This window comes from Mixophyes fleayi, chromosome 1 (genome assembly GCF_038048845.1).
Source record: "Mixophyes fleayi isolate aMixFle1 chromosome 1, aMixFle1.hap1, whole genome shotgun sequence".
In the NCBI taxonomy this organism is placed as follows: domain Eukaryota; kingdom Metazoa; phylum Chordata; class Amphibia; order Anura; family Limnodynastidae; genus Mixophyes; species Mixophyes fleayi.
The window spans coordinates 148,530,045-148,544,111 of NC_134402.1; the positions used below are offsets into that span (position 1 = coordinate 148,530,045).

General features: G+C 39.2%; 1 protein-coding gene across 3 annotated transcripts in view; it reads right to left on the bottom strand.

The window, feature by feature from the left end:
- BMPR1B (bone morphogenetic protein receptor type 1B) overlaps window positions 1-14,067 on the bottom strand; it is a 349,352-nt gene that overhangs the window by 38,588 nt on the left and 296,697 nt on the right. For all 3 annotated transcript variants that reach the window (XM_075201541.1, XM_075201552.1, XM_075201561.1), the window contains one exon: window positions 4,627-4,786. In XM_075201541.1, coding sequence (XP_075057642.1) covers window positions 4,627-4,786 — 160 coding nt within the window. The remainder of the gene's footprint in view (window positions 1-4,626; window positions 4,787-14,067) is intronic.

A 14,067-nucleotide genomic window follows, 5' to 3' on the forward strand; every position in this document is an offset into this window, starting at 1 on the left:
CCAATTCCTGATCTATATGCATCTAGATGAAAAAGCTGCTAGTATTTGCATTTAGGAGTTTAATTAGAGTTAGAAACAAATCCATTCAGTAGTTGCAACTTTACACCTTGGCAAAGCCATGTTGCACTGCAGGGAGTCAAATTTAGACTGTCCAGTATTTTCGTACTACATGCAAACACATTCAGGATTTTTTGTGCATGCAAATAATGTTTTCATTTGCCCCCCTTGTATTGCAATATGGTTTGTCCAGGTGCAAATTTGCACCTTTAGGCACGATTTGTTCCAATGTATATATTGAAAGCATATAATAACTGAGCACCTACTTTAAATAAGACAACTCTAGAAGCCCATGAGGCACTAAGTGGAGTACCATGTGTTATAGCAGTCTTCCTTGTTTGTTGCAAAATAATGAATACAGCATACATTTCTAGGATGATTATTTCATCAACTGTTTGGTTAAACTGGGGCCAATACGAGTGGTGTGCCAATTTATCCTGCAGTTCACTATGTGAAAAACAATTGCAAGTTCACTGAAAGAACTTGACTTTTTGAGAATTTTGTCATATGTCTGGTTGATCTAGACAATAGGCAATTTTTCCAGATAAAATGGTTTGATTATTTTTATAACCTGCTTATATGACTCTAGTTAGCTTTCCTGAAAGAGTAGGAGAAAACACAGCTCTATTTTCAAGTGTCTTATTTTGTAACATTAAAAACATTTATTTTTTGTTACTTTTATTTGTAGGGTTACATAACAGTTCTGTAAATCTGGACACATATAAAACACTTGGGGGGGTATTCAATTGTTCCTCCGGGCGCCGCCGGAATGAGCGCGTTAAAACTATTACCGTAATATTGCGCATAATTACTGTTCATACGGTAATTTACTCGCTCAATTTCAGCTCGCTGCTCAGGGAGCTGCGAGCTGAAATTGAGCGAGTAATTACCGTATAAACGGTAATAGTTTTAACGCGCTCGTTCCGGCGGCGCCCGGAGGAACAATTGAATACCCCCCATAGGGCCTGATTTAGAGTCGGACTGAATTTACATTTAACTCGTAAGTGTAAATTGCATCCCGCAATTTGCACAGTATTTGAAGTCACACGGATCTTTAGATCCGTGCAACTCAGAATACTATGCAACACACCTCTTTATCTGCCTTATGGGCCAGTGTGCATGATACACTTAAGTGTATCAGTCACAGCAGCCCTGTAAAGCAGAATGATGAATAGAAAAATATTGTAAAAAAAAAACCAGCACTAGGGTCGGTTAAGCTGTTCGGGACGGGGTGCAAAACTTTTTTTGAAATTTAATAATTTTTAATACTGCAAGGTCTGTTTCACCAGCAGAAAGCACCCGCAAATGATCCCTCTCTTTAAGACCTATATGCGGCTGATTTCAACTCAGCATGGCATGTAAAGTGCGTGAACACATCGTTACATTTCTAGGCTTAAATACTCTCCAGGGTGTTGAGCTCTGGAGAGGGGACCATTACTTTAGACAGGGGAGAGAGAAATAGTAGAAATAGCATATAATCTACTCCTGAGCGGACATTAAAAATAAGGTCGTTAGTGCTGTAGAAGGACTTGTACAATCACCAAGTCTTGTCAAATAATAATCTCAGGTGCACAGACATCTTGTCTTTTCATATTTGATTTGCATCTGGTTTAAAGGTCATAGGAAACTCCCCTAATGCATCAAACCATTTATCTCAATGTGAGTGGGTACAGAGCAGCAGGAGGTGTATCCGTCTGAAGAGGTTTTTTTTCAAGGTAGGTTGCGAGCGTCACATGATCAGCTCATATCCTAGTCTTGGAAAGACTCCTCAGCCAGGAATATTTGGTGACTGCATATTTCAGATGGGGGTTTCCTACCCCTTTCAATATATATTTAGAATCTGCATTAGTTGATATGTTCAGAGCTGCCAAGAGCATTGAAGGGGGTGGTTACATCAGGTTGGTGGCTCCTCCCACTACATAGGCAGGTCAAGGCCACCGATCCACGATACTTTGTACCCGCTTTTCTGCCTCTTCGATGCCCTTGGATATCCCAAAATACTAAAAATATGCTCCGTCCTAATACATATTATTTACATATTATTTACAGGAGCTTATCATGTCTTATAAGGGTATCAGAAGGTGCCCTCAACCCACGCACTGGCCCAGCATAAGATACATATAATCTCAATGCAATCAAAGCAAAGATGTTGACTTACTGCCCTAGACTTGCACATTAACACACCAGATTCAACTCTCCAAGCACTAAGGGCCACAAGTGCAAGATACATGCAACAGACGCAAGTTGTACTCACACACATTGCACCAATTTTTTATCAAGACACCTGTTTAAATCAAATGCAAATGCACTTACGTGCAACTTGAAATCAGGCCCCATGTAAGCAAGCACAGCCCATGTGTACACAGGACATACTGCCGGTGAGTGCGCTCACACTAAAGCATAGAAGGGCATACTCTACTGACAGTTGTGCAGCTTACAAATTCTCTTTGCTGTTCCTGAAAAAGATATATCATTTTCCTCCCTGCCTACACTTTTATATCCAACAATAATCCTATTCGAAACAATCTTTCAAGTTTTCTCCATTAATAATGATGTTAACACCCTGTAAAACACTGTGAGAACTTTCTATTTGGTATTAGGGTAGGTTTCCACATGGCACAGATCACTAGAGACAGACTAAAGCCAGACTTGGCTGATATCCCAGAGTATTGAAAATACGTTACTCTGCTTTTCTAAGGCAACTGAAACTATAAAACCAACATTACCCTGCCCATTCCATGATGAGCACTAACATTGGCTATATTCAGTATGATTTACAATGCCATGAAAGGAATATTGATAATAACTGGCCTATTTATTAACGGAGGCACTGTAGTAAAATGCACCTTAAGTGGAAGTTGCAGTAACAGGTTGTGCTGGCTGAAGGCATATTGCTGTTTAGCCATAATAAACATAAGAAGAGCCTGTAAAATTACTTTCAAATTACAAATATATTACATTGGCCATTTATTAGCTTTCTCTATATTTAATCATCTATTTAATTTGTCTCCTTCCTTTCCGTTACCGAAGACCATTTCCATAGGCCAGTGTTATGGCATCAGGTTGTATAAAAGCGCACATTTATATCTGCTCTTAAAACATTCTATACAACTTGTTTTGCTCACATAACTCCAGTTAGCTTGGTTTACATTACACCCTACAATGAATGTGAGCTCATGTCTGTCCAGTGCGTGAAAGAACAGGCCCACTACAAATAAATCAACCTTTAGTGCAGCATTTATCTTACTTGGCTTGCCAACTAAATCGTTTGTTATACTTTTTCCTTTTAAGGGACTGTGGATTGCTGCAGCATCTTATCAGGGTCATCAGAGTTCAAGGTGCACTAAGGTTACTGGTAGCCTGTAAATCGTGGGCATTTGTAACTTATGTCAGTGATAGCTATGTGGAAATTGAAAATCGTTTGACCAGTTGAAAAATGAATTATTCCTTCCTACACATAACTGTTTTTGTAACTACAGCATGGTTATGTATTAAATACTAGAGCCCCCCCCCCCCCCCCACTATCTTTTAGTTCCTCATCACGTCACGCTAGTGGCGCAACACAAAAAAAATAGTCTATACTGATTACTAGTACTTGAAATACTTGAGAAGTCAATGGTGAAAACCCAGGGATACTGACATTAGAAGACTCCGACTGGGTGGACAACATAGAAGAATCTGACCTGGACTCCACAAATTTGTGTGTTTGGTTAACTCCACCTCATATTTTCATTTCTACAACACCTACAGATTAAATTCTCCAGAAACCATGCCCCTCCTATCAGGGACCACTTCCCCAAGACATGTAATAGGCTGCAGTGTTCTAAATGTGTGTGGCCCTCTCTGTACATACACTTTAAATGTCTGTAGGCCACAATGTATAATACTGAATATCAATATTCCACCTACTCATTCCATGATGTGATGATGACTGCCAAGACAAGTACCATTCTACTATCTATCATCATCATCATCACCATTTATTTATATAGCGCCACTGATTCCGCAGCGCTGTACAGAGAACTCATTCACATCAGTCCCTGCCCCATTGGAGCTTACAGTCTAAATTCCCTAACTTACACACACAGACAGAGAGAGAGAGACTAGGGTCAATTTTGATAGCAGCCAATTAACCTACCAGTATGTTTTTGGAGTGTGGGAGGAAACCGGAGCACCCGGAGGAAACCCACGCAAACACATGGTCGGGAATTGAACTCATGACCCCAACGCTGTTTATGTGCTTACAACTCATAGCATTTACTTAAATGTGTGTGTCAAATGCTTGCCTTGCTTACTATTTATCTATATGGAAACAGCTTTGATAGTGTGCTATGTCACTACTTGTTTGTTTTGCTATTTTTTTATTCTATTTTAATGTTTATGCTTTTTCCTGTACTGTATGAATACTGCACAAAACAAAGTAAACTTTGTTTCGCTTAAACACAAAAAATCATCCTGGGGGGTAGGTGATTAGGGGATACATTCAATACAAGGTCTATTCTATATAACTAACACATAGGAAGGCCAGAGATAATGGCTGACTTGCTGAGCAATGTAATATATACCCACCAGCACGTATTGTTGAATGAGTCCTCTGGGCAATGGTGATGACAGTAACATGACAGCATCTTCTGTGGAGGGGCAGGTGCCGTGCTCTCAGAGTCCTCCTTCCTGCCGTCCACATTCAGCTTTGCTGAGCTCCTCAGAAGCATGTTATCAAAAAGATTTGCTGAAAGAGAATCGGGGAAATTATAAAGATCTGGGCGGAAAGCCAGTTTCTGGACACATTTAAAATACACTAAAAAGAAAGCAAATAATTTCACAGTAGGTTAAACTTTGGATTTCCATGAAAAGAGACACAAGCGTCTAAAGATTACCAGATGAACTTCTAACACTATAAATCCTAAAATATTTGCAGCACTTTTCACTGACTCAATTTTAACAGCATTTACATAAATAGCAGAAACATAGTACTGAATAGAATACAGAATACCCACGGCTTAATGGAAATAATACTTAAATAAAAGCACACTAGCAATTACCTAATAACAAGGATGTGCTATCAGTATAATGGTGTCAAATTCTAATACTTAAGTACCATGAAGCTCTAAGAATATACTAATGAGCTTATTAACAGATAGCTGAGAAGTCACAGCTTTGAATTACCAAACATTCTAAAGAGCAGAACAGTTTCAGTACAACTGGTCAGTGGTTCTAACCTACTATATTAACATACTTGATGAAAAAATATTCCAAACCTATGTTGCACTTGTAACACGACACCCATCAGTCACATACTTGACTTTACTACATGTAATGTTGCCGTGTTTATATGTGTAAACAAACTTAGAATGAAATATATGAATATTTATTTAATAAAATAACAATTATCAAATAGTTTCTATAAAAAGAAAAAAAGATGCTTCCGTTTGTGGTGCATTATCCAGTGGTAGATTTCAATAGGGTACTTTTGTGGACATGGGGACCATGCCTTCTGAAATTCAGTAGTAACGGAAGAACACTGGTCATAGATCTAAGTGGTAAGGGGTTACCATCTTGCAGGTAAATTAGGGAGGTATTCCTACTGGTTACTGTAGTGTATTAATACACACAGATGGAGCAGAAAACCTGAATATAAATCTGGTGTAGAATGAATGTTAGATGATTGCTTGTTTCAGTTAATGAGTGGCCAACTGTTAATCATTTTTTTGCAGGACAGTGTCAATTTGCTGTGCCATTTTTTGGTGTGTCCCATCATCATCATCGTTTATTTATACAGCGCCACTAATTCCGCAGCATTGTACAGAGAACTCATTCACATCAGTCCATGCCCAATTGGAGCTTACAGTCTAAATTCCATAACACACAGACAGACAGACTAGGGTCAATTGGTTAGCAGTCAATTAACCTACCAGTATGGTTTTTTTGGAGTGTGGGAGGAAACTGGAGCACCCAGAGGAAACCCACACAAACACGGGGAAAACATACAAACTCTTCACAGATAATCCATGGTCGAGAATTGAACTCATGACCCCAGTGCTGTGAGGCAGAAGTACTAACCACTTAGTCACCGTGCTGCCCTCCCAAGAAACGAGGATGGATTGAGTAAACTTAGGAGTGGTTTGTGCAGCTCTGGGTGTGGTGTGGCCTAACTTAACTTGGCCTGATTTTCCACTTGGGGAATTTGGCAGGTATGGACCAGGAACAAATGAGGTGTGCAGAATGGCGACAGATTACTCTAGCACTGCCCAGGCCCAATGTTTGTTTTAACCTGCCATGTGCAATATCTGTTTTTTGCTATTCAACAAACACAGCAAAGTAGTGTTTCATGCGCTGCATGGCAGCCCATGGAGAACACGTATACGATACGGTAGGTGTCAATGTGTCATCAACAATATCTAAAATGTTTAGTTTTATAGAAGCTATTTTAATATTTTAGTTTATATTGGCACATTCAAAGTAATGTTTCAATAGAGATCTGTAAAGTTGGACCTAGTCCTGGATGACATTTCTGGTTGAGAATGCAATACTTTCAACACACACCTGCACTTGCAATGTCCAAGCTTTACTTTTTGGAGCTTACAAATGGCCATGCGTTCTCCGTGGTCATCTGACTGATCAGATTTAATGGGCGAGTCTAATAATGTAATTTTAGGCTTCTCCAGCCTGTTAACATATAAACAAAGTGGCTTTTATCTGCATGTAAACATCTGAGTGTAGCCTCCCTTCCGATGACTATAAAGCAGTTAATCTGCTAACTCAAATATCCATTTGGCATTTAAATATGACCATTACCACAGCAGTTATATTATCACCTAGCCAGTAGCTTCAGAAAAATGGCAAGTCATAAACCATGAAGAAGCTTATTTAAATGTAAGGGTGTTCATGTCTGTCTTTGCATAAAAAGAATTAACACTCGATTGTGATACTTTTGAAATGTGGCCTGTATAAATGAACAGGAACAGATGTGTTTCTGGGTCAGTGGAACATACCCTTTAGAATAATTTCTCTTTCAGCAAGTAGTCACAAAGCTGGTTTTGTGACTATACAACATTGTTATTCATGGGCAGGGAATGAACTTTTTAAATAAGTTCCAGTCGGAGATTTTCAGACATCTGGCTCATAGGGTGGCAAAAGTTAAATAACAACATTAATAGTAATACGGACCAAAAACCATAGGTCTGTGTTTTCATCTGACATAACGGGGCTTGGATGAAATGTAATGTTATCCACTCTTCCAGACAGCTTTTGGGAAGAGAAGTGATAGATCACAGTCTCCTGTCTTACATAAATATCACAAAATGAGACAATTGGAAAAAATAGTAAATGTAATAAAAAAGCCATCTACCTAAATACACAGTGGGAATTATTCAATACATTTATTTTTTTTATTAGATCAGTGAGAAGTCACACACGCAAGATGTCTGTTCAGTCAGGTAGTCTGGAGAGAAGCATCAGATGGTGCAGATACTGCTCTACTCATAGGTTTTATGAGGTAACATTGAAGTAAAAGTCCTCAGTTCATGCTACATCATGAGGCTTATCCATATAAGGGACATAAGAAGAATTATCTGGGCCCCACATAAAAACAATTGCAGTAGGGCCCCATTCATTTTTATAGAGCAGCATACTATGACATAACACATGCTAATAACCCCTTCAACAAGTGTACAAATGATGCATACACTTTACATATAGATTCTCTCACATAGTCTAGCTTTTGGTGAAAATACAAACACACATTAAAATACAATCTATTTTCATTATAAGATGGAAACTTAAAAAGATTGATATCAGTTCATTAGTGCATATTACACAGTGAGAACAATCCCACACTGGCATACAAAAATACTGATTAAGTTACAAACACCTCAACAGAAGACATACACAAATTTCACAACTCTACTCTCTTGATGAACAACAATATAAACAGTATTTTATAGGTTACAATGTAAAACTATTTCTTGCCTTTCTCAAACGCAAATATACACTGTCTCAACACTAACAAACGGTCATTCATCCAGACAATATTGTATTTAATAACTGGAATGCAATAACACATATACCTTTTGGGTATTTAAACAACAGTATATTGTGCAAAAATGTACATATAGTTGAAGAAAAACTATCATTAAATCTCTGAAATGTCTTGTGTTACAAAATGTTGAGACAAATGGCCCACGTTCACCATAAGGTAAGCAAAGTTCCCACTATATCAGTTGTTCCAATTTGGCGGTGGTTGATGTAGAAGAAGGTAGTAAAGCTGCATATAGCCCTTATGTAAAGTACAGATGGAGTGACGCTCTTTTAAGTGCTACAAACCATCACGTCTCAGAATAAAGCAAATGTGTCACATGATGTTTCATTAGCTACGCTCATATAGACTGGTACGTGATTGCAGCATGATCTGAGGGACCTGGCACCTGATACCAACATCATTGTATAAGAACACTGCTCCAGCTGTATAAAATACAGACTTATATATACTATAAGTCAATGCCAGGCATTATTCACTCTGTAGGGGGTCAAGGTCACTGGATGCACCATGTTATAGCAAGTGAACTATGCAGATATGACCTAGCAATGCTGCTTGGTCACCTGAAGATCATTAAGTGTAGAGGACGTAGTCAGGGCCGCCGAGAGGGGGGGGGAGCGGGTACATTTTACCCGGGCCCGGCCATGCCAGGGGGCCCGGGCCGGAACCTTACTGTTAATTTAAAAAAATTATTTTATTTTTTTTTTCATGCCCTGCGGATTCCCCCCCCCCTCCGCGCGGGGGCGTGGGGGGTAGTGGGGTACGGGTCCTCCTCGATCGTTGGTGGGGGGAGCTGTAGGAAATAAAAATAAAAAAATACATACTCACGTGACAGCTGCGCTCCTTCTCTCTGCTTCATTCATACTGACTGCCGGGCGTGACGTCATCAAGTCACGCCCGTCAGTCAGTGAGGAGCGCTGCAGCCAGGAGGACCAAGCATGAAGAAAGAAGAGGGAAGAGAAGACAGAAGACAGAAGAGAAAAGAACAGAAAGAAGCTGACATAAGGTGAGCAAAGAAACGGAGAGGCAAGGGGGAAAACAGAAAGGGACAGTGCTATAAAGAAGGGAGAGAGTCACAGAGGAAATATAATGGGGGAGAGAGGCACAGAGGAAAGATAATGGGGGAGAGAGTCACAGAGGAAAGATAATGGGGGAGAGAGGCCCAGAGGAAAGATAATGGGGGAGAGAGGCCCAGAGGAAAGATAATGGGGGAGAGAGTCACAGAGGAAAGATAATGGGGAGAGAGGAACAGAGGAGGGAAAAAAAGTGGGAGAGAGGAACAGAGGAGGAAAAAAAAGTGGGAGAGAGGAACAGAGGAGGAAAAAAAAGTGGGAGAGAGGAACAGAGGAGGAAAAAAAAGTGGGAGATAGGAACAGAGGAGGAAAAAAAGTGGGAGAGAGGAACAGAGGAATAAAAAAAGTGGGAGAGAGGCACAAAGTAAAAAAGAAGGGGGAAAAGCAGCATGGAGGTCGCAGTGTGAGCATAAGGGGGTACAGTGTAGTTGTGATGAAGGGGCACAGTATTGTGTGTGTGATGGCACAGGGGGCTTGTTGCAATGTAGTGTGTGTGAGGTAGGTGGCGGCTAATTAATAGGCGCTATTTTGTTTGTAGGATGATGGTGAGGCAATTTAATAGTAGGGACTATTAATTTAAGATGGGGTGGTTTGGGGGCTATTGAATCTTGGGGTGAGTTTAGGGAGAATGAGGTCTATTTATTAAATGTGACTATGAATTATTTAATGGCAGTGATGGTTGCGGGAAATAGGTATTGCTGGGGCTGTTTGCAGGAAGTGAAATAGGTTTATTTATTAAATGTGAATAGTATTATTTTAATGTTGGGGCTGGAGGAAGGCCTAATTATTAATCGTGGGTGCTATTGATTTAACGCCGGGGCTGGCTGTAATTTTCTAAATGTAGCCATTTTTTTTTTCAAAATAGGTCCTTCAACATTTCTTGATCCGGACAAGCCACAACTAAAGAAACCAGCAGCCACAGGTGGAGAAAGTGAGAAGAACAGGTAGGAGAGAGGAGCACAGTGTGTGAAATGTTGTGATTCTAGTAGGGACAATGGCAATTTTTGGTGAATGTTGTGCCCAATGTAAGGTGTAGGCCAAGACTGAACTGTTTGTGTACACACTGCATTGTTTGTAATCTACACTGTGGTGGTAGATGTCCTGAAAGTCAGGAGTGCTTGAACATATGTGACGCTCCGGCGAATTGAGAGCCTAGTGGTTTTTATGTTAGCCACGCCCAATGGCACGTTTGCCACGCCCCCAAATGCATGACCACACCTCCCAAAATTTTTGCACCGCCGTTTGGCTAGCTACGCCCCTGAATGTATGACCATACACCCAAATTTTTTTGCGCCGCCGTAAGGCGGCGCAAAAAATTTTTGGGGCTTACTTGACTATGAGGGGGGGCCCCATGAATTTGTTGTACCCGGGCCCTGAATTCTTCTTGGCAGCCCTGGACGTAGTGACGCTACAGTAAGATCAATGTATAATGCCTTTTTGCCAATTTGCCACTTCACAACATCCATTTCTATTTGAAAAGATATTCTAGTGAAAATATAGACAACTCTTTGCAATTTAATACATAATAACAACATCTGTACTCAGACATTCTGAGATGATTCAAATTACACAAAACAAGTCCATCGCTAATTCTCTGGATGCTAAAGGTCTCTTAATAACTGTAGGTTTTCACACACATTGTTCATAGTCTTTCCAAGTGTGGATCAGATTATGACATCATGGAGGTCTGTACCTCAGCAAATTACAGTGAATCATTAAGGTACTGGCTTTTCTCATCTGTATGGGTTTAGACAAGTCCTGACTACATTTATTTGACAACAACATAGAAGATAATGCAGGTTAATGTGCTAGTATTGCTTCAGTAGTTTTATCTCTCTCTCTCTCTCCTCCCCCCCCCCACACACACCCACCCACACATATACATATATATATTTATATATATATATATATATATATATATATATATATATATACACACATACATACATATGATGTGAGTGAGTTTTCTGTACAGCACTGCGGAATTAGTGGCGCTATATAAATAAATAGTGATGATATATATATATATATATATATATATATATATATATATATATATATATATATACACACACACACAGCAAATTATATAGCATACACCGATTTAATAATGATGAAGCATGCTGTAATATGAGGTAAACAAAAGTTTAATTTATTTTCAGACCAGCATTCAGAGCTATAATAATAAACATAGTGTGACCATGAATACTGATTTGTAACATTGCTAAATTTCATATAGATTTTCTTTTTGAAATTTCTATTAATTGCAACATACATTTATATTTACGCCGATATTCTGCGACTTTGCTGACATAACCTAAAACGGCAATAGGTTTAAAGGCAAAAATTGCCTTTAAACCTACTGCCGTTTTAAATTACACAAAGTCGCAGAATATGGGCGATTTGCTAGCTTTGTGTCAGATTTGCAGTACTAATTTGACCGTTGTGAGGACAAGGCTTGCAGTACATAGCAGTACGCCCTGTCTCTGTTGCTGTATTTCTACCATGATAAGAATATACGTGATTGACAAGCTTCCAGAACAATGGATGGACAATTATTCTTGCAATTAAATAAAAAACAAAACAAAAGGAGGTTAACTTCATATTGCTGTGCTACCACATATGTGAAATATGAAGCTATACTAGGTCTAGGACCGTACTGAATGCTGAACCGTACTGAATGCTGAACCATGTGTCCACTTACTTGCCTCTGCTGCTATGCAAAGCAAAACATAACAGAGAGGGTATTGGAAGCAACAAAGTTGGGCCAGTGGTTCTGCAGAGCTTGGAAAGCAGCAACTGAAGCAGTAGGAGAACAACATGATTATGAGCAAATGTGGTAATTGTTTGTCTCAGTGCTCACTTGGACTACTGTCAGTGTGTGTGTGTTGCTGGGAGATTATTTGGGGCACTGATGATTCATTTATGTTGTAGTATTGTGGGGCATTATATGTGACTGCTTTGTGTGGTGCTGGATTCTGGTTCATTGCTTAGGGTACTGTTGTGGTGGGAAAAATGTGTGACGGCTTTGAAGAAGGAGCTTTGCCTTGACCTACCATCATCATCACCATTTATTTATATAGCACCACTAATTCCGCAGCGCTGTACAGAGAACTCAATCACATCAATCCCTGCCTCATTGGAGCTTACAGTCTAAATTCCCTAACACACACACACACACACACACACACACAGAATAGGGTCAATTTTGATAGCAGCCAATTAACCTACTAGCATGTTTTTGGAGTGTGGGAGGAAACCGGAGCACCCGGAGGAAACCCACGCATATACAGGGAGAACATACAAACTCCTCACAGATAAAGCCATGGTCGGGAATTGAACTCATGACCCCAGCGCTGTGAGTCAGAAGTGCTAACCACTTAGCCACCGTGCTGCCCATCATGTTGAATCTGCTTACTATTGCTTTGGGACCATTTACAACGTGGGCCACTTGCAGAAGATTGTCTAATGTCACGTTTATTTGTCAATCTGGCTCTGGTTCCAGGAGACTAAAGAAATGGAATTATAATAAAGTGTAATTCATTAGAATTTGCATTCATGATATACTTAATGACCTCTTCCATATGAGAGTGATAGAATTGATTATATACTAGTTTATTATGTCAAGGATGACTTAGGAGCACTGGGGACATAGGGAAGCAATATCATTTTTATTTTGTTTGAGTAGAGCATAGAGGGGTATTATGTTGGTGATCTGGGGACCACAAGGGATACAACAGGAAAAAAGTGGTGGTGGGAAATTGGATATACAAAGCAAATTCCCTTTGCATGTTGATTCCTTTGCTTCTCTGACCTAAAGGGGAACCAGTTTATCAACCATTGCGGAATTTGTTTACATTACTATTGAACACTGATCTGTCAATTAAGTATATTAAAAGTTGAAAAAACATATAAAAGTAAACTAAGTCTAATGCTAATGAAGTTGGAAATGTTAAAGATTTTATAGTGAGCAAATAGTTAAATTAGTCATTACTATATTTTTTTATAAGCTAGTGAAAATGTTTACCTAAAGCCTTTTTATCACAAGCAGTGCATAACATTACATCAGATTTATTTAAGGTGTTAAATTTCCCTTAAATAAACTTTGTTCTCTTTATTCTTAGCTGCTTTGCGGCCAGTATAAATTAATAAAGCACACTTGTAGAAAAGAGATCTGACTGGTAAACAGTGATAATCAGAAGTCAAACAATGAATACTTCCCCTAAACACTCTTCATACAAGCTATTCAATGTGGATATGGTGATGATGCAAAACCCCACCTATAATACAAACAAAAGAAATTAAGTGAGTGTCAACCGGAACCGTACAACAAATACGTTGTGCAGATCAGACAAGCAAACAACAGAATGACTGGATGAAACAAGCAGCTATGTAATCTGAAGCTCTTCATGGTTTCACTTTGATATCTGACCTTTACAGACACATCTGAGCTTTGAAACAAGTGTGTGTGTGTGTGTGTGTGTGTGTGACAACATTTTAGTGATCACCAGACCAGTGTGTGAGGTGAGAAAGCCTACAGTGCTAAAAATAGTGCAATTATGCATGGGTTTATTTCCTGAATTATATCTAAATCCATGTACAGTAAGGAGGGGACATACTTCTCCATATCCATCTACCTATCCTACCTAATCTATCTATCTATCCATATACATGCCCCATTCACTAGTTTATTATTTTTTTAATCTGTTAAATTCAGCAAATAAATAGTAATTGTGCATTATATATTTTTTTAACTCTTGGAATTCTCATTCTTCAATCCCCTCAGATTAATAGGTGGTACAAGCAATATCCGATAATTAAGTGGGTTTAGACATACCTCCCAACATTGTCCTGCAGTTAATTGGGGCAAACTGAGTGTATGGTCACCTGCATGCAAAAAGA